This window comes from Manis pentadactyla, chromosome 10 (assembly GCF_030020395.1).
Source record: "Manis pentadactyla isolate mManPen7 chromosome 10, mManPen7.hap1, whole genome shotgun sequence".
Classification (NCBI taxonomy): domain Eukaryota; kingdom Metazoa; phylum Chordata; class Mammalia; order Pholidota; family Manidae; genus Manis; species Manis pentadactyla.
In genome coordinates, this window is record NC_080028.1 from 943,838 (window position 1) to 963,074 (window position 19,237).

General features: G+C 57.7%; 1 protein-coding gene across 11 annotated transcripts in view; it reads left to right on the forward strand.

The window, feature by feature from the left end:
* BRD1 (bromodomain containing 1) overlaps positions 1-19,237 on the forward strand; it is a 37,670-nt gene that overhangs the window by 12,254 nt on the left and 6,179 nt on the right. For 2 of the 11 annotated variants that reach the window (XM_036906641.2, XM_036906640.2), the window contains 6 exons: positions 2,274-2,430; positions 5,772-5,903; positions 6,133-6,261; positions 6,676-6,988; positions 8,631-8,891; positions 13,948-14,442. In XM_036906641.2, the coding sequence (XP_036762536.1) occupies positions 2,274-2,430; positions 5,772-5,903; positions 6,133-6,261; positions 6,676-6,988; positions 8,631-8,891; positions 13,948-14,442 (1,487 nt within the window). Of the gene's footprint in view, positions 1-2,273; positions 2,431-5,771; positions 5,904-6,132; positions 6,262-6,675; positions 6,989-8,630; positions 8,892-13,947; positions 14,443-16,854; positions 18,292-19,237 lie in introns of all 11 variants that reach the window. The other 9 variants (XR_008999556.1, XR_008999555.1, XR_005029091.2 and 6 more) reach the window with 9 other exon arrangements.

The window sequence follows — 19,237 nt, forward strand, 5'->3', positions numbered from 1 at the left end:
CCGCGCTTCCTCTCCAGAGCTCAGCACAGATCTAGCACCTCTGCCTGCTGGGCGTTGGGAGGCACCTTGTTTGTGAGATTTGTTCGGAAAGTCTTGAGAAGATCAAATTTCTGATCCTTTCAACATATTCTTGGATAATATGAAAAAAATTATAACAGAATACAAAATCATAAAGTTGCATAAAACAGATGCATAACCTGATGAACTATGGCCCTCTTGAGATAGGGCCTGGCTGGGCCCCCAGGACCATCGCTGTCCTCACTGATGGGGCTGCCTCCTGACCCTCTTCCTGGGCACCAGGGCTGCTGTGCCTCTACAGTTGCCTGTGTCCACTGAGCATCTCCTCCTCTAAGGGTCCCTCTTAGTCTCTCCCTTTGAGGTTAATTGTTGAAGGAGCTGGGTCCCCACCCTGTTGCGGCCCCCGTCCCTGTCCCATGGCAGGTGTGTGCTGACTGTGCTTCTGTGGGCGGTTTGGTGCGTGATTGGCAGTTGGGTTGGGGGTGCATGGGTGCAGGGCAGATGTGGGTGTGGGTTAGTGGTGGCGCAGCGGCTCCCCGAGGCCCGTGTGCACCCTGTGCCCTGGCGCTCGGCCCCCAAGCTGCCCTTCCTTTGTGACTGTTTCAGCTCGTGAGGAATAATCAGGGCTGGAACAAACTTTTTCAGTAAATATTTTAGAACAGCTTTAAATGTATTTTCACCAATGCCTTGCTGCTCATGCCTGTGGGCTGCTCAAGGCCCAGAAATATGGACTCTGGGGGAGTGGTGGCTTGTTTCAGGAGGGTGAGAATCTCCATGAGCATGTTGCCAAGCATGTTTTAGACCTTCAGTTTGTTCAATACTTTTATCTGCATGTACTCATTTGGTCCCTGAGGTCAGGGAGTGCATGGTCACTGTGATGTGTGAAGGCACCTGTCCGCACGTGCCGAGGTGCACTGAGCTGCACGGTGAGGTCGCTGCTCACTCAGCACCTGCTTTTCCCTTCAGTCAGAAATGGCAGAATGGCCCTGCCTACAGTTGATGTGGTCTCTTGTCCCCTCCTGCTGAGGCCGTGTGGCTGGGCATCCCGGGTCTGCAGACCAGCAGCCTTTGGTCCCACGCAGGCTTCAGAGCTTGGGGCCTTCACTTGCCACGGACGCTCTCGGCACCTTTCTCTTGGCGCTGCGCCCTGTGGGGCTGCTTTCTGTGTCTGGGCACAGCTGGCTCCATGTGGTTCCTGGGTCGGGTTCCCCTGCGGGACCAACGCTCCTGCCAGAAGCCACGGCCTGAGCGCGGGACTGGGTGACCCCAGAACACGGCGGCGTGCGCAGTGGGTCCTTCAGTTCGGCCTGGAATTTGGGGCAGTGTTGGAAGCGTGTTGGAGGCGCTGTTGCTAAGAGGGCCACCTCAGGTCTAGATGTGGCAGAGCGGGGCCGTTCTGACAGGTTTGACCTTGATTATTTTGTAGAATAATAATTTTGAAAACTTTTGATTTGCATTCTTCAAAAAAATTGGGTCTTAAAATTCCTTGATTTCTTTCCTGAAGTTTTGATGTTTGGTGCACAGAAGAATGCATTGTTTCATTTTGTATTTCTGTTTTTAATTTATAGTTGAGTTTTTATTATCTTTGGGGTCCTTCTGAGGCATGGATGAATCATTCCTTGTTTCAGCAGGAAGGGTAGTAGCAGGCCCATGGATGCTTTCTGGGGTGCCTGGAAGGGTTTTAGGTGACCATCATTTCCCCTCAAGCACATGTGTTTACAAGCTCTCTGCATTGTCTGAGGACTGCAAGGGCCCGTCGTCATTTTAGAGGTGGAGGCTCCTCTGTCTTCGCCCCCGAAGTAGCAGCTACCTCTGCCTCCCGTCTGTCCTGCCTCCTTTCTCTTTGGGGTGACTGGGTGAGACCAGTGCTCCGCACTCCTCTGCCACAACCCCCGCCACATTCCCCTGCCCTTCGTGACAGCTTCCACTAGATGCCGGCTAAGGTCAGTGTGTGTGCGGACAGCAGAGCACGTAAGGAATTAAAAACGTTGACAGCTTTGCTCAGCACATTTCCCTTTTAGATGTTTAATCTACTGGACACTTGAGTGAATTAAAAGTGGCTGAAAACTGGGGCTAGTTGGAGACCATGGGCTTAATTTCAGTAGAACCAGGGATTTGTGTGTGCCAGGGATGAGAAAGAAAGGGAGTGGACACACATGGCTAATTAGAAGTAATGCTGTCACTTCTAGTTTCCATAATGAAAACATGTAAATATATCGCTTCAAAGCTAAACTCTGAGTTTTTCCATGTTCTAGATTAAATAGGATCGCAAATCAGGTGGCCATTCAGCGGAAGAAGCAGTTTGTTGAGAGAGCCCACAGCTACTGGCTACTCAAAAGGCTGTCTAGGAACGGCGCACCCCTGCTGAGGAGACTCCAGTCCAGCCTGCAGTCCCAGAGAAATGCGCAGCAGGTACGTGGCCCTCTGCATACTTTGGGGCCTCTCTCGCCCTCCTGCACATTGCTCAGACGCAGCAGCCCAGAGGGCGTGCGCCTGCTTCTGGAGGCACACGAGGACCTGCGTATGCCCAGGGCTGTTAGTTGTGGGTCGCGCGGGAGGCTCAGGTGTCCATGCCACCTGATGTTTCTGCAGCCTGAGCTCTGCATCCTTCCCTGACCGTTCATGCTGGGGAGACCACAGGGGTGGGAGCAGCAGGAGCAGGGCCCAGACCCCTCAGGGTTGGTGCCGAGCGGGGAGCCGATACCCTTTCATCCGCAGCCCTTTCTCAGTCACAGTGTGCTTTCTGGGTTCTGTGTCCTTCTCTACCATGTGGCCTGGCTGTTGACGGGCACCTCACCCTGACTTTTCCTAATTCCACTGTGGTGAAAAAATAGGAACTTAAAGTATTAACACATACAAATACTCAGGTTTTAAAAAACATTTGGATTTTAACATCTTTTATATACTTCGAGACCCACAGAGAAGCTTTTTAAGATTCTGGGCTTCTTCAGGATGGGCAGTGCTCCCTGGACCCTCCCCCATCTCTGGGGAAGGAGGTGCCTCAAGGCTTGAGGGGTGTGTTTCTCAGCCCCGCTGCCCCTCTGAGGTGTGCTATTGGGCTGTCACTGCCAGGGGTCCAGGGCCAGTGCTGTGCCTGCAGGGACACGTGGGCTCAGGCTGTGCAGGCCTCTTTGCAGGATGTCCCAGGTTAAGGGGTTGGGGATGCTGGGTCCAGTGTTCCGGCACACAGAAGGGGGCTTCCGTAACGAGGTCACGGCTTCCCTGGACGCTCTCCTAGACGAGGCCAGGTGGCCACCCGAGCGGTCCGTTGTCCGTTGCCGGCCTGCTTTGCCCTGCAGCACTGGGACTGCCGGCCGCCTCGGACCCTCCCTTGTGGTGCATCACCGGGCTGCCGGCTCTGGCTGTGTGCGTCTATGCCGGTCTGGAGTCTGTCATGAGCCCTGGCGGCATACCTGGGGACTTTGTTCCTAACACATTCTTAGCTGACGTGCTGTGTGCTCGTCCCTCCTCCCTTTGGGGTGGTGATTCCCCTCAGGGCTGAGCCAGAACTCACACCTGCAGGAGTCGGGGTGTCAGGCCACCGCACTTGAGAGGCGCTTGCTGGGTGGCCTCGGGAGCTCTTTGGAAGGTGGGGTGGCAGGAGCCTGGGCCTCTCTGGGTGATGGGGCCTGGTAGGAAGATAAGGACATGGAGATAGATGGGATGTGGTGCTCCAGGGAGTTGTTGCAGAGGGATGGGGGAGAACAGAGAATGCAGACCCAGGATTCCCATCGCAGGCTGGAGGAGCCCCTCACACACAGGCTCCCCGTGCTGGTGGGTGGGATGGGGGCCACCAGGGCCCTGGGGCCTGGGGAGGAGGGCACGCACTGGGAGGCTTGTGGATAGTGCGGCCTGTGGTGTGCATGCATGTGCAGGTTATGAGAGCACGGGGCGCAGGCCAAGAAGGTGTTGGTGTGTCAGCCCTGAGTCCACAAGCAAACTGAGTTTGTGAGGACGGGAAACCCGAGGGGCAGGCGGGCGCTCGCCTGGCAGAGGCGCTGGGAGGAGGCTCTCAGACCGGGGTCCACACAGCTGACCTGCTGGTGCTGACAGCCCTGACGCACCCTCACTGGGCCGGGGTCGCAGTGCTGCTGTGAGCTCACCTGTCTGGGCATTGGGCGCCCTATTGTCATTCGTCAGGTGGAAGTTGGCTCTGTCCAAACGTGGACGTGGTCTCCTGGTCTCTGTACTGGTCCCAGAGACGACTTCCCTTCTGTGCCATTGTCCCGAGTCCCCTGGGGTTGGTGTTTACATAGGAAGTGAAGACCACTCAGCAGAGGAGGTGGCACACATCTGTCACCCCGTGAGTGGGCACCGCGTACGCGGAGAGTGTCCTCGGCCAGCAGGGAGGATGAGGTGGCACTCACCAGGCTGCACGTCGTCGTTTGGTGGTTGTGCTAAGAATACCTGTTTTAAATGCGTGGGCTAGAGGTTTCCAGAAGGTCTGGGGAATGTGGTTTCCAAATACACCTTTTTGTGTATTTACTGGTCTTGCTTAAACAGCGATTGCTGGTAACTCCTATTTGATGCCTGAGAATTTTAAATGTCAGAATAGGCCTCATGACTCCCACCTGGTGGGTCCAGCGCATAGCCTGGTCTCTCCCTCCTGAGCCTCTCTGTGTCTTCGTGCTACAGCGGGGAGCTTGCTGGGGGCCCTCCTGAGCACCCTAGGGCGGTGTTGGCTGTGGGTAGCTGTGAGTGGATCCAGGCAGAGTGCTCCCTGCAGCCGAGTGATTGGTGCTGAGACCCAGAGTCAGGCGGCGGTGGCGGGGCTGGGGGCCCCTCTGAATTGATGTGCTGTCTCAGCTCTCTCTGCATCAGGTGGGCTGGAACCCCAAGGGGCACAGCCATCCCGAGTGGAGTAATTCCAGAAACTGGCCCAGGGCTGTAGGTGTTTGTCCCAAGAGAGGTAAAGGCCTCCCTTGGTCCAGGGAGAAGAGCACAGAAACTTGCAGTGGGTGTCTTTGGCTGCCGTGGTCAGGGGGTGCCAGATGCTCGCCGGAAGTGGAGGGGACAGTGTGAGTGTGGCAGGGGAGTGTGATTCAGGGCCTGCTGGGGGAACCCTGGCTCCTGCCTCCCTGCTGTTGTGGTGGGCAGCAGGGGCGTGGTTGGGTAGCGGGTGGGCCTTGGGCTGGGAACAGCTCTGGCGGGCGTAGCCCCTGGCATGTGGCTTCTGTGTTGCTGTGTTGGGGCAACAGATGGGTGGGAGGTGGTCCCAGAGCTGAGACGGGCAGCAGCTGTAAGAGTGCATGGTGACCGCCCCGGGAACTGCGGACACAGCTGCCACCAGGCCATGTGCAGCGGCCACCTGCCCAGCCTCATCAGGCCCGAGCTGCAGGACTGTCTTCCATTTCTTTGCTTTTTTGGTGTAACCTTTAATTTCGAAAAGGTTAGAATGGAGTGGCTTGGCCGCAGGTTGCTTTGAGGCCAGTGGCACGTGTGTCCCAGGCAGGGGCGCGGTGCTGCAGGGGTGACCACATAGCCGCCGATTTCAGAGGCGCCAGGGTGAACGCCTGCGGCCAGGTCTGCGCCGGGACGCGGTGTGGGGCAGCGGTCGGACTCGGAACCGGCGTGTCCAGCGCACAGGCTGCCCGCAGCGGGCCTGGCCTCAGCCATTCCGTGTTCTGGCTGCTCCCAGGCCGTCCTGCCCGCCCTGGCGCGTGACCCCAGGGGGCGGGCCGGCACCCTGGCCGCGGGGATGCTGGGTCCCTGAGGTCGGGGTGCCGGAGGCTGACCCCGGGTCACTCTCTCAGAGGGCAAACGACGAGGAGCTGCAGGCCGCCAAGGAGAAGCTCAAGTACTGGCAGCGGCTGCGGCACGACCTGGAGCGCGCACGCCTGCTGATCGAGCTCCTGCGCAAGCGTGAGAAGCTCAAGCGGGAGCAGGTGAGGTGCCGCGTCCCCCCTGGGGCCCAGGGCCTCCCTCCCCCGGGGCGCAGGCTGGCCGGCCTGCCGTGGGGGTTTGGGAGGGCGCCGTGCGTGGTGCGTCCCCCCCCCCCCCCCGTGCAGAGGCCGCGGGCCTTTCGCGGGTGGTGGCCAAGGTGTGTAAACTGGGAGCCTATCAGCGGCAGGCAGCGCAGATGTCCGCGAGCTAAGCCAGGGCCGGCTCTCCCAGGTGAAGGTGGAGCAGATGGCGCTGGAGCTGCGGCTGACCCCGCTCACCATGCTGCTGCGCTCCGTACTGGACCAACTGCAGGAGAAGGACCCCGCCCGGATCTTCGCCCAGCCCGTTAGCCTGAGGGAGGTGGGTGCTCGCGCCCTGGCGCCTGGGTTTCGTGCTTTCTGGTTAGTAAGCATGAGCTTGATAGAGTGTATGTTCATTTATTTCCTCGTTTTTTAAATTTAATGTGTGTTTTAATGATAAAAATGAACATTTCATCATAAAACATTGGAAACGAGGTAGTGTGAAAGCTTCTGCTGAGAGCCTCCGAGCAGTCGGCGGGGTCTGCTGGGATTGGCGCTCAGCTGCACGCGCAGGAGCCCAAGTCGGGAGGGCCCCTGGGAGGACGCAGGGCTCGTTGGGTGTGTCTCCCTGCTGCACACATTTGTGCCGTGTGTGTGCGTGCTTGAGTGGCTCTCAGGTAGCAGGTGTATTGGCTATGTAGCATGAAAGAGTCCTTTTTTGTTTGTAAATGACTATTCTTCTTCCCAAAATTAGGTGCCAGATTATTTGGATCACATTAAACATCCCATGGACTTTGCCACAATGAGGAAGCGGTTAGAAGCGCAAGGGTATAAAAACCTCACTGAGTTTGAGGAGGATTTCGATCTCATAGTAGATAACTGCATGAGGTACAATGCCAAGGACACGGTGTTTTATAGAGCCGCAGTGAGGCTGCGCGATCAGGGCGGTGTTGTTCTGAGGCAGGCCAGGCGCCAGGCGGACAGCATCGGCTTTGAGGAGGCCTCGGGGACGCACCTGCCCGAGCCACCAGCCGCGGCCCCTCGGCGGCCTTTCTCCTGGGATGACGGTAAGCACAGCCCAGGGCCCAGGGACAGACGGGAGAGTGCTCTTCCAGTGGACTGTGTCCGCGTGACCTGGTAGACTAGAATGAGGACCACGTACGTGACTTCAAGTTAGTGGTGGTTTCATGAAGGAAAGGAAAAGAAATAGGTGAAATCACCTTAATAACATTTCTTTAACCCAGTATACCCACAGTTTCATGATTTTAACATGAAATTGACATAAAAATTATTGAGGGTGTCTTGCATTGAAAACCAGCCACATTTTAGGTGCCCACTTGAGAGGCACATGTGGCCAGGGGCCCTGTGTGGGACAGCCGGGGCCACCAGACACAGACCAGGAAGCATTTTAGTTGGTCTTGTACCCAGGGTGGGCCTTGATGGACTTCTGAGGCTGTCTTGGGAGTCAGGGAGTCCTGCGAGCCTCGTCTCAGGGGGACTCTGGCTGCTCTGGCCAGCGGTGTGGCATGCCGTGCCTCCCTCCGGGCACCGGCGTAGCTGTCTGCTCACTGTCCCAGTTCTCGGAAACGGGTGGCCATCATGAGACAGACCTCCCTGGACTGGGACGGGGCTTGGGGGCCTCTGCGTGCTGGGCCTTTCAGAACATGGCTGTATAGTCACCATGTGTGAAGTAAATTTCTCTATCCCGGTTTTCTCTGAGGATAAAATGAAGGCTAAGAAGTCCCACCTGGTTTCTTCCCCAGTGTTTGGTTGGGGATGTAGGTGAGCCAGAGAACCGTATGTCACATGACAGGTGCTCCCCACCAACCCCTCTGTGGCACATCTGCTGGGGCCTGGGGCGCCTCCATGCGGTGCCGAGGCCTGCACGCTGCCTCTGCTGCACAGGGTCATTCCTTCTCTGCTTGGGGGTAAATGAGACATTAGGAGTGTTTTTCTTTGGGGTTAGAATGAAAGAGTTTTTGTTCACGTGGACGTCTTTGGCTGTGTTCTCTGTGGAGCTCATCTGAGGATTGTGTTTAGGCATCCTCCTTTATTTCCCACTGTGACGTCTTGTTCAATTCACAGAAGAGACAAATGCTCTTAATAAAAGGCTTGTTTCTGGAGGAGGGTGGAGCCATTAGTTTCTGACCATCTGTGGTGGTCTTCCACCCTCACCTCCCATATTTCCAGAGTGTCTTTCCTTAGCCACCTCCCTTAATTTGAGAAAATTTATGCTTTATAAATTTTGGCGTTTTGCCGAAATTCAAATGGATAGTGATTTTTATAGTAAATATGCCTGAAATTCAGATTCTGAGTTGTACAGCCCAGGTTTAACAAAGCCACTCAGGGGCCTAGGTGTGGAGACAAGCTCAGACATCGGCTGTGGTGGCCAGCAGTCCCGGGTTGGTGCCCTGGCACGGAAGGGCCTGTGCGTGCCATCAGCAGAGGCGCCACCCTCAGGGCTCCTGCCCACCTGCCTGGATTCAAGGTGTGGGCGCAGCTTGGTGCTGTCTGGCCCTGGGAACTGGGTCTCGGTGCCGAGCAGCTGTGGATTCAGGTCTCCCTCCCGGAGCACCCTGACACCCACAGGGTGAGGCGAGGCACATGTCTCCCTGCGCAGGTGGCTGGGTGGAGGGGCCTGCGTCAGTGAGGTTGTCGCAAGGGACAGTGGTGTTTGGTGGCTGATGGAAGCGTGTCCTCCGGCTGCAGTGGACAGGTTGCTGAACCCGGCCAACAGGGCCCACATGGTGCTGGAAGAGCAGCTGAGGTTGCTGCTGGACAAGCTGGACCTCACGTGCTCCATGAAGTCGAGCGGGTCGCGGAGCAAGCGGGCCAAGTTACTGAAGAGGGAGATCGCCCTCCTTCGCAGCAAGCTGAGCCAGCAGCACAGCCAGCCCCCGCCCGCGGAATCAGGTATTGGAAGCTTTGAAGAGGAAAGTGCTCAGCTGGGGCAGGAGACGGGCGAGGAAGGTAAGCACATCCTTGGTGTTAGTCCTCATTGAGTCGCGGAGGCACCACTAACTTGGGTTCTGAGACTCCCAGAGCCCCATACCTCTGGGTTTTTAACTTGTTTCAAACAGATGCCAGATCTTGCCTGTGCTCTATTTTGGCACTTAGTCACAATGTTGAAAGCACAGAATAAGGGTTTTTTTTCCCTCAGCTTGGTCCTGAAAAACTGTTTAGAAAGAATGTTTCAGCCCTTGTACAACCTTCCGGAGTGGCTGCAGGGTAAAGGTGGCCCGTACGCTGGAGAAGCGTGGATCACTGGGCTGGGACAGGAACGAGAGCCAGTGGTCGTGACGCCGATTCCAGAGGCAGGCAGGGGGCCCCATGCCAGTCACTGGGCAGCAGGAAGCCCACCAGAGCTGCCCTGTAGGACCCCCAGCCCCTGCCCTTGGGCAGCTGCATGGTGGCCTGTCACGTGCACACATTGAACATGCCTTGCCTCGATCCCGGTGGGAGTGCATCTGGGCGGAGAGCTCGGCATCAGGGATGCTTCCGTGATGGGAGCTGAGGGAGGGAGGGACACCGTGTGCCTCGCACGAAAACTAGTGATCTCAGGTGTGGGTGGTGACAGGTAGCTGGCTTCGTGTCCTGTGAAGTCGGCCTTCGGGGGAGGACTTTGAATCGTCGTAGTGCATGGAACTCGGCAGGACACCAATGCTTCCCGCTCTTTTCTGTCCACTCCTTTTCTAACTTGGTGCCGACACAGCTCATCACATAGAGGGGACGGCGAAATGAGACTGCCTCCCACAAGTGTCAGCAGTGTCAGTAAGAAGAGAAAACCATTAAAACAAGACACACAAAAGTGTTTTATGATTTGCTTTAAAAAAAAAAATACTGGTCAATGGTGGGCTTTGGCCCCGCCAGGCTGCTGGCAGCGACTGTGGTCCAGCCACAGGGAGCGGTGGTGACCTGGTCCCTGTGAACTCAGGTCTTCCCGTGTCACTGCCCCTTACCCTGTTGAGATAGCCCCCTGAGTCCTTTTTTCTCTTAGAAGATGGCCTTGTGCACACAGCTAAGACTTGTGCACGTACCTTTTCCTCCCTCCCGACCTGCTGTGGCTCCGGGGTCACGATTCCTCTGTTTAGGTGACTGGAGTGTAAGACACAGACTGTACAGAGCTGCTCTTTTGGGCAGCAGGAGTTGCAGCCAGGCCCTAGAAGAGACCAGAGGCTGTCTCCTCCACCGTGGAAGCCTCTGCCATCGGTGTGCCACGCACCCCTGCCTGTGAGGGTTTTGTTCTTGGAGCACTTGCTCACGTGGGCCTTTGTCAGCGAGGCCTGTTTGGGATCCTCGGCTGAGCCCCTTTTGTACCCTAGTGGTCCGTGGGGTCCAGGGTGGCCCCAGGTGGTCAGGCCTGGTGTGCCACTGGGAGTGGGTGCCCTGCAACACTCCCCAGAGCCTGTAATCCCCTCCCACTGCCCCAGCTGTGGCTCTGGCTGAGGGGCCCTGCTTCTCTTCTTTTGGGAAAACTGCTCTTTGTTATTTGCCCCGAAGAGAGTGAGTTGTCAGCAGGTGGACTGAGCATCGTCGTAGCAGCTCGTCCGAATGGCCCCTCTTTCCTGCAGCCTGGCCTGCGCCATAGATGGCGGGTGGCCTCTCTCCTCCTCTGGCTAGGGCTCCGTCCCTTCCGGGCACTGGGCACCCGCCGGTTGGAGCCCCTTCCCCCTCAGCTAGGCCCTTAGGCTGAGCAGGCGAGCCCATCCCCTCGGGGGCCTGGCTGCGCTGTGGCGCTGGGTTGTTGGAACAAGCCACACGGTGAGACCTGAGACGGGGCGGCGGCAGAGTGTCCGCCTGCCGCCTAGTGCTTTGCCATTAGCTGGTGGAAAAGGTGGACAGAGGGGGAGGCGGCCTGAACGTCCGGCTGGAAGAGAGGGGCCACTAAGGGTGCACTGGGGTGTCCAGGGAAGACAGGCTGAGCAGTGAGCACGGTACTGGCTGTGGGGTGAGGCAGAGAACCTTCTGGAAGACGCAGGCACAGAGCTGCATTCTAACATCATGTCTGAAAGGTATTCTTTAACGTCAGATGCGTAGTTTGTCTCAGTTGTAATTGAGCATTCACGTGGTTTCCGTGTGAGCCGACCCAGCAGGGAAGCGGTAGTCAGGTGTTCCTCTGCGCGAGCCCAGGAGGCCCTGCCACACGTGGCGCCGCGCGTCCTCCGCATGCCCTCTGCGTGCCGGTGCTTTGCAGGGAGAGGGCGCCCCCTCGGCGTGCTCTCTGTGGGCATGGTTGAGCACACAGCCAGGGGCTGGGCTCGGGTCGCCTGTTGAGCTGTCATGGCTGTGCAGGATGGTTCCTTTCTCCTTCCCCAAGGTCCCAGGGGCTCTGGTTTAATTCAGACAACGGAGCCTGCACAGTCCGCAGGGCTGGGTTTGGCGGGCCCTGCTCTCCGCGCCATTCCGCCGGAGCATCCCCGCATGTTTGTGTGAGGCGTCCTTGTTGACATGTACAACCCTGTGCCTTCTCCCCCTGGGACTGCAAGAAGGGAGCCCAGGTCGTGGGTCAGGAATGGCCGCTGCATCACGTGGCTTTCCCAGGTGTCGTGGGCTTTGCTGAGGAAGCATGTGGTCGGTGTGGTTGGCCACCAGGTGTCTAAGATGCTGTGGACCTGCTCTTGCAGCCTTAACGGTGCCTCTTAGTTGCCTGGAGTTGCCGGTCTAGACTGAGGCCATTGGATGGTCTGCTTTTGCTGGTTTGTGTACAGAATGAGTTCCAGTGAAGGGAAGTTCGGATACTGATTTTAATCTTTACCAACTCTGAGTGAGGTGCTGCTTTGAAGTCTCATAGAAATTGTTCTGGAAGGTAATTAAGCATTTCTCACTGCATTTAATGATGTAACTGGGAGTGGCCAATGACTTTTTAGGACACTGATTTCCAGTGGGCATTGCCCGCTCTGTCGGCTCTGGCTGATGGGGCTGACTTTTCTCATCCTACGACTGAGGATACGGGCAGAGGGGCTCAGTGGCCCATGTGGGCACTGCAGTTGGTGGGGAGGTGGCTCATTTGCTGGCCCAAGTGGCTTCTGCTCTTCCTGCCCGTCATCTGCAGGACTGCCTGTGAGTGGCCCTGGCCGACAGAGCAGGGCTGCTGGGCAGGCACAGCTATGGCCGTGCTCCAGGGCCGCCTCTGTGTAGGATGGGATGGGAGGCCCTTCTGAAGAGCTCCGGCCTCCATGCCTGCTGTGGGCTGAGCTTGCAAGGCGGGAGAAGGTGTGGAACCTCAGTGGCCCCGGGCGGGTGTCGTGGGCCCCGGGAGCTGAGCCAGAGGAGGAGTCCCGGGGGCTCCTGAGCAGGCATGAGAGTTGGGACTGGCGACAGCATGTGAGGGGCTGCACAGCACTATGGGAACCAGGGGGCAGCAGCACAGAGGAGCCGGTGGAGCTCCTTGTGTCCCCGTGCTGCTGCCCTGGCCCCAAAGTGGCTCCCAGGGAGGAACGAGGTGGGCATCTTGGTGTAGTGGTCAGGTCGAGAGCCAGCATGGGGCCCGGCTTAGGGGGAGGCCGGGAGTAACTGGAGGGGGTGGTGCAGGGCCGCCAAGCTGCATGCCTGGTGTGCACGCCTGGGGCCTGTGCACGGGCTCAGTGGGGAAGCATAGTTACTAACAGCTTTTTGGCAGGAACTCTTCCCGTTCCCCAGCCCCATCCGGTCAGCATTCCTGTGTGTTCTGTGGGTATTAGTGTTTTGGACCTGGTAGTGACTCTGATGAGTGGGAAGAAAGTTGTCGCATGTTGGTCTTGGGGCTTGAGGCCCAGTATTTGCACTTCCTGGGCACCACGGTGTGGCCTCGGGAGCTTGCCCTGTGGGTCGGTGTAAGGCACCAGGGAAGTGTGTCTGAGGTGTGTGTGTGTTGAGGAAGCGGCATCCTGCAGTGTTTGGGGCTCCTGGGCCTCCCTGTCGGGCTGGAGGCACTTAGCAAAGGCACCTCCAGGCGAGGCCGCTCCCAGGGTAGCTGCCCCGCCAGGCCTTGCTCGGCCCTTCATGCTGGGCAGGGAAGTTTCTCCAAACGTGCTGTGCATGAGTGGGCCCGAGAAGTCGTGGAGCTTTTCGTTCAAGGTGACTGTGGATTTGAGGCATTAAGCTTATGCTTTTCAGGTGGTTTGGGGTCTGCAGCCTCAGTAAGAGTGGGACCTAGTGGTGTGTACTGCTTCCGGCTGCCTGGATGGCTGCTCGTGGCTTTCTGTGGCATGTGGTGTAGTCAGACTCAGTCTTGCTTGGGAGCAAGCACTTGGGTGCCTCAGGGTGTGGCTGTGCACAGCTCCACCGACAGAAAGGCTCCCTCCAGGCACTAGTCTCGGGGGCTGGGCTGATGCTCTGCTCTGGGGGCTTTTCAGGATTTTCACGTTTATGTTAGTAAGTTTTAAAAGCCTTTTTACAGAGGCCCTCCAAAGACTGTTGTTATTTTTAAAGTCAGATTAAAAAAAAACCCACGTCACAGCATTTCAGAAAGTGGCTGGAGGTTGGTGGGCTTGGTGTGGACCCCGGGAGGCCTTCCCGCTTCCCTCAAGAGCCCATCACAGCCACTTACTGCCACCTGGTTTTGGCATGTGACTTAGAAACCCTGATCGGAAGTCAGATTTACGTGTGTGCTTCCTTTTGTTTGCTGGCCTGTGGCCCTGGTCAGGACTGTCTGGATGGCCGGTTAGACCCCGTAGTTATGTGAAACATTTTTTCTTCCTCAAGGTAAGTGAACTGTTGATTGCAGAAATTGTTATGCACCCGAGTGATGTATTTAATAGTGGCCCATGTGACTGCTCTTTCCCGCTTGTCTTCAGAGAGTAACTTTATGCCCTGGGTACCTGGACCAGGGGCCAGGCCACCTCCGCCTCTGGTGTTAGGGAAGTGCACATGGTGTGGGGCCTGGGGCTGGGCCGCTGGCCCCTCACTGCCTGCAGACAGTTTACGTGTGATGCTGTGTTTCCTTAACTGAAATCGTATTTTGGTGGACTTCACATTTATAGTAAGTTTTATGATAGATTTTATAATTACCAGTTTTCAAAAATCACTTTATTTATAATTTTTTCAGGAGATAAATCTCCCCCTAAACTTGAACCATCAGATGCATTACCTCTTCCTTCAAACTCGGAGACTAATTCAGAACCACCAACCCTCAAACCAGTAGAACTCAACCCAGAGCAGAGTAAACTATTCAAAAGAGTCACATTTGGTAATGAATCACATAGCACTTGCACTCAGAGCGCCCTGGTAATCGGACACCCTCCAGAGCCCACCCTCGCCAGTAGTGGCGATGCGCCGGCGGCGGCCTCCGCAGTGGCGGAGCCATCAAGCGATGTAAACAGACGCACTTCTGTTCTCTTCTGCAAATCGAAAAGTGTAAGCCCCCCAAAGTCTGCCAAGAACACTGAAACCCAGCCAACTTCTCCTCAGCTAGGGACCAAAACCTTTTTGTCTGTAGTCCTTCCGAGGTTGGAGACTCTTCTGCAGCCAAGAAAAAGGTCACGGAGCACCTGCGGCGACTCCGAGGTGGAGGAGGGGTCCCCGGGAAAGCGCCTGGACACAGGTAAATGCCGCCAGCGCCCGTGCCCTGTGCACTTCTCTGGGGGTCTCGGAAGTTGTGGGAAGGGGCTCTCCAGCCTTTTGTGTTTGCAGCTTGTGGTCCAGATAAGAAGACAGATGGTGCTGTTTTCTTTGAAAACCCCCAAGTCATAGGTCTGCTGTGACGCCACCAGGGGGCGGCCGTGGGTGGGGCTGGCCTGGCAGGTGGTCCTGGCCGTCCTTTCTCTCTGAGGTCTGTGCCAAGAGACGCTTCAGAGGTAGTGGGTACTGGTTAGTTGGCACACGGCAGCCGTCCAGGTGAACTCATAGCAGGCACTGCCTGGCTGGTGGTGCCCAGCCGGAGGGACACTTGTGGGGGTGACCTGGAGGTCGGCCCTGGCCTGTGCTGTGTGTGCGGGGGGGCCCCCCTGTCGGGAGACTGCACACCCCCAGGCGCTCTGCACGGACTCTGTCCTTGGGCTGGGGCGGCACCCGCCCCACAGGCTGAAGAACCCTGATGGTGTTTCACCATCGTGTGTGGCTTTGTTAGTTCACGAACGGTGAATTCTTACCGCGCTACCTGCTGGAAGAAACGACGCTCAGAAGTCTTTCTCAATTATTACTAAGCTTCTCTAACATAAATTCACTTGATTACCAAGAAGTTCCCATGCGTATGTTACATGAGTAGCATTTCCACGGAGCTGCTGCCACTCCAAGCCTGAAGGACGCCTTGGCTCCTGGCCCCCTCTGCCCCTACAGGTCGAAGCCGAGGGGTTTCTGAGTCCCTAAACCAGCAGGCTGCTTGTCGTCCACGTGTTGGTTCAGCAGTGGCTGTGCCTGGGGTGGCTCCGGTTCTGTCTCTGCTGCCGTCTTACGGGTTCCTGCTGTGGGCCGGAGTGTGCTTTGTGTTTGTTGGGGTCCGTGGATCCTGTCTGAGCAAAGGGAAGTGTGTCTTCTTCTGGCCGCCCTAGCGTTTGGGTGGTTTCTCCTGCGTCTCGGGGCCGCCAGGTGGGGGGTTGCGCTCCGAGTGGCCGGCCCTCCTCTGGGGCAGGCTTCCTGCCCTGCAGCAGACAGTCCCCTCTTCTTTGCTGCCCAGTTGATTCCTTATAAATTTCATTTTAACATGTACAAAATCTTTACACAGACAATTGACTTCATGGAAGTTCTCTGCACTGTGTTTTCTTAGATGGATTTGTATTGAGTTGGTGTTTCTAATAATCTGTAAAAACCTGCTTTGTTGCTAAGCTGTATGAGGCCCCTTCAGTGCCTCACAGCCGCGGACGGCACTCTCCAGTGCTTGGGGGTCTCCCCCGACTACACGGCCAACCCTAGCCAGAGGTAGTGACTTTGAACCTGTTTCTCAGCACATTGGAATTCCCAGAAGTTAGCCCGAGGAGGGGAGTCAGGCCAGTTGTGTGCAGGGCACTGGGGCATGGCCTCGCAGTGGTGGTAATGCGCCTCCTGGAGCCTCTGGCCGCCCGGTTGGCACGAGGGCAGGGCTCACGGTCACAACCACCACAATGCTAGTGTCCAACGATGAGCCGCCAGGCCCCGCGGTGGCCCACGGCCCTTGGTGAGCTTCTGCCAGCCTGGCAGTTGTTGCCTTCAGGGGCCTTGTGGACTTGGTCACCGAAGTCCTGTGTAGAAAATAATGTCCCTGTCTTTCCACGTGTCTGCAGCTGAGTGTGGGGCTTTGCAGGTCTTTGGGGTGACGGCAAGTCAGTGGGGTTCACCGCAGGCCTTCAGTGAGTGGGCACAGGGCGTGTCTGGAGGGGCACTCGCACCCTGACGCTGCCTGGGATGGCGGCTTTGCTTTCTTATTCTTACCCTAGAATGGCAGTAGAAGCACAATGGGTCCTCAGTCTGTGGCGCGGCCCTGGGGCCCCGGTAGCGCCATATCTGGCTTTGCCTTCCCCTGAGCTTCCAGGTGCTCTGCACACCCTGAATTTCTGGCTTCGAGCTGTGGCCTGAGTGGCCCGAGCACTTGAAGTGTTCTAAGCTCTCTGCTTTCTCCAGACTCGCCTGTGCTGCCTTGTAGGGTTTTCTGGTGTTCTGCTGCGCGGTGCACGGAGTCCCAAGTCAGAGTAAAAACAGACTGGATCGTTCTGAGCCCCATGCCCATGGGTGCCTCCCTTGTGTTGGCGGGCGGGAGGCATGGGTGCCTCCTGGCCTCGTTCAGGGTAGGCATGCCTGACTGCTCCCAGTGCCCCCTCTCGCAGAGCTGGTGCTGTCTCCACGCTTCCTCCCTCTGTGACCGCTTTCCCACAATGCACCTTCCGGCCGGAGCTGTGCTGTCTGTGCCTGTGGTGGCACCTGTGCATGCGTGAGTGCGTCAGGTAGAGAGGGGGAGAGGCTCTTGTGTCCCGAGGCTGCTCGGGCAGGAGGCTGGTCTGTGGTGCCTGCAGTCAGACTAAATGGCTTTTTCGCTGTTTTCCAGGTTCTCACTTTAACTGCTAACATGCTGGGTAGCTCACTCTTTGGATCTTAATTATTTTCTCTTACCTTGGACTGGAGCTCTGCTAAGCAGTCATTTCGGAGCACAGAAAGATCGTTGCATCCTTGCATTTCACATAATTCTTGCGGATGACGTTGGAAGCATCAGTTCAGCCATCCTCCAAACAAAAACACAATCACCAAACCTGGAGGGGACATGTCCCACCCCACCCACCCCCTTCTGTAAGTCAGAGCCGGACACCCACAGGAGGAACAGCGTGGGTGTGTGGGAGCCGCCGCGTCCCTCCTCGAGCCGGCCGTGCCCGTGGATAGGTGTGAACGGTGCAGAGGGGAGACGACGCACGTGGACAGATTCCAGTCCCACCCTCAGCAGGCACAGAACCGGGCCTGGAGTGGCCAGGGCCCCTGCGTGGGGGTGCCGGGCACAGGAAGGACCTTGGCCCACCCCATGCGGCACAGCCGGACGACGTGGCATAGACACCGACCGCTGCCTTGGTTGCCAGCATCTTCATTTCCCAGGCTTCTGCCTGCTCCCCTCCTCCCTTTACTTGTCTCTGGCCTGTTCCCGCCGGTTGCAACTGGGGACCCCTGAGCCATGACAGCTCTGTCTCTGCTCACCTCTCTGAACCTTGCCACAGGGAGCGAAGTGCCTGTGAGCCTTGCCTGCCGGTCCTGCGCCCTCTGGGAGCCAGTCAGGCAAACGCAGGGAGGTTGGGGTCTTCCTGTTTGCTGTGTTTCCGTGTTTTTGGAAGGTTGAAAAGTGCACAGAAGGTGCGGTTCTACTGCAGGCATGAAATAAAAATGTGTGAACAAGATCGCCGGCCCGCCTTCGGCTCACAGAGCCGAGTGCAGCCTCTGTGCCTGTGGCCTGAGCGGCTGGTCCCGTGGGGCCCCGTGTGCGGGGAGCTGAGCAGCAGCCCGGGTGGGCCATAGTGCGCACAGCCCACCTTGCTTGCTCTGCCTCTTGCCTGCTGCTATCCAGAAGGTTCTTCAAGCCCCAGTGAGAGTGGCAGGTGTGGACCTTGGCTGACTGTCACCGGTGGGAACACCTGGGGCTTCTTGCTGCCTGGCAGGTGTGAGCTTTGTGCAGCAGAGGTCTCAGCTGCAGGCAGCTCTAAGATCTGCTTCAATCATTGCTAATTGGCATTTCAGTAGGCACCTTAGGCGCCCACTCTGCATGAGGCCCAAGGAGCATCTGGCCAGGTGCCTCTGGCTTGGTGTGCCACACCTTTGGGGGCAGTGGAGGAGGCTCCAGTGCTCCGTGGGGATAGGGCAGCACACATGTTGGAGGGCAGTGGCCTTTCCCCGACAGCCATCTTGCCGGCACGTGCTGGCTTCGAGCACTTCCGTCGCCATGCCGGAATAGCTGCTGAGAAGATGCTCTGCCACACCCTTGGGCTCGGTTAGGGTCTTGGGCATGGTATGGACGCCTGCTTGGCAAAGGGCCCAGCGGCCCACCTCTGTGTAGGCCCCCAGACCCCACCAGCCTGGTGTTACTTCAAGCCCTTGCCGGGCCTGTGAGGCAGGGCCCTGTGGGCTCACGGAGGCACCGCTGGCAGGAGGGGTTGGCACGGGGAGCTGGTTGGTGGGGCTGGGCAGGAAGATGGTGAGCAAGAGTAGGCCGCATGTCTGCTGCCAGCCGGGAGGGCCGCGGCCAGGCTTGTCTGAGGGGCCTGCCTTTTAGTGGGTGCTTGGGGCCATTTCATGGGTGACAAGAGGCAAAGCAGGAGCATCTCGTCACCCTGGATGTTCTGCAGTCTCGGTCCTCAGGGAGATAAAGAGGAGCCGTGAGCCACGCCGCATCTCTCAGACCGAGGACCTCCCCACTCTGCAGTCTTCCCCCCAGTGTCCCTCGGGGCGCCTGGCTTCAGGGGCTCGCCAGCGTGACTGCAGGTGCCAGCTTCCTTGTGGCGCTGGGAGACAGGTGCCCTGGGTCTCCTTCCTCCTCAGACGCTGTCCGCCTGGTGTGCTCTGTAATGGTGCTGCCTGCGTTTCCTCTTGCTTCTTCCCATGGCTGCCCCCCGCCACAGCTCGGACCCTGTTCATCCTCTCGAGCTCTTCCCAGGTGCATGGCTGTACCTGTCACAGGTGGTGAGACCCACACACCCGTTCCTAGAAAGGCCCCATCGTCTGGGCCCAGCCCACGGCTGCTCTGCCCGGAAAGGCGCACAGCCAGCTTGCTTGGCTGGCAGAAGCACAGATGCCCTGTGGGGTCTCAGGAGCGCTAGATGAGGTTGAGGCCATTGCAAGTCTCCGGCGTCAGCTCCACATTGACCTGTGCAGAGCAGCTTTGTGGCTGCATGTTCTTGTCGCTCAGATGTTGCCACAGGTGTCAGCACCTGGCCTGGTGCCAGGTGGTGTCCTTG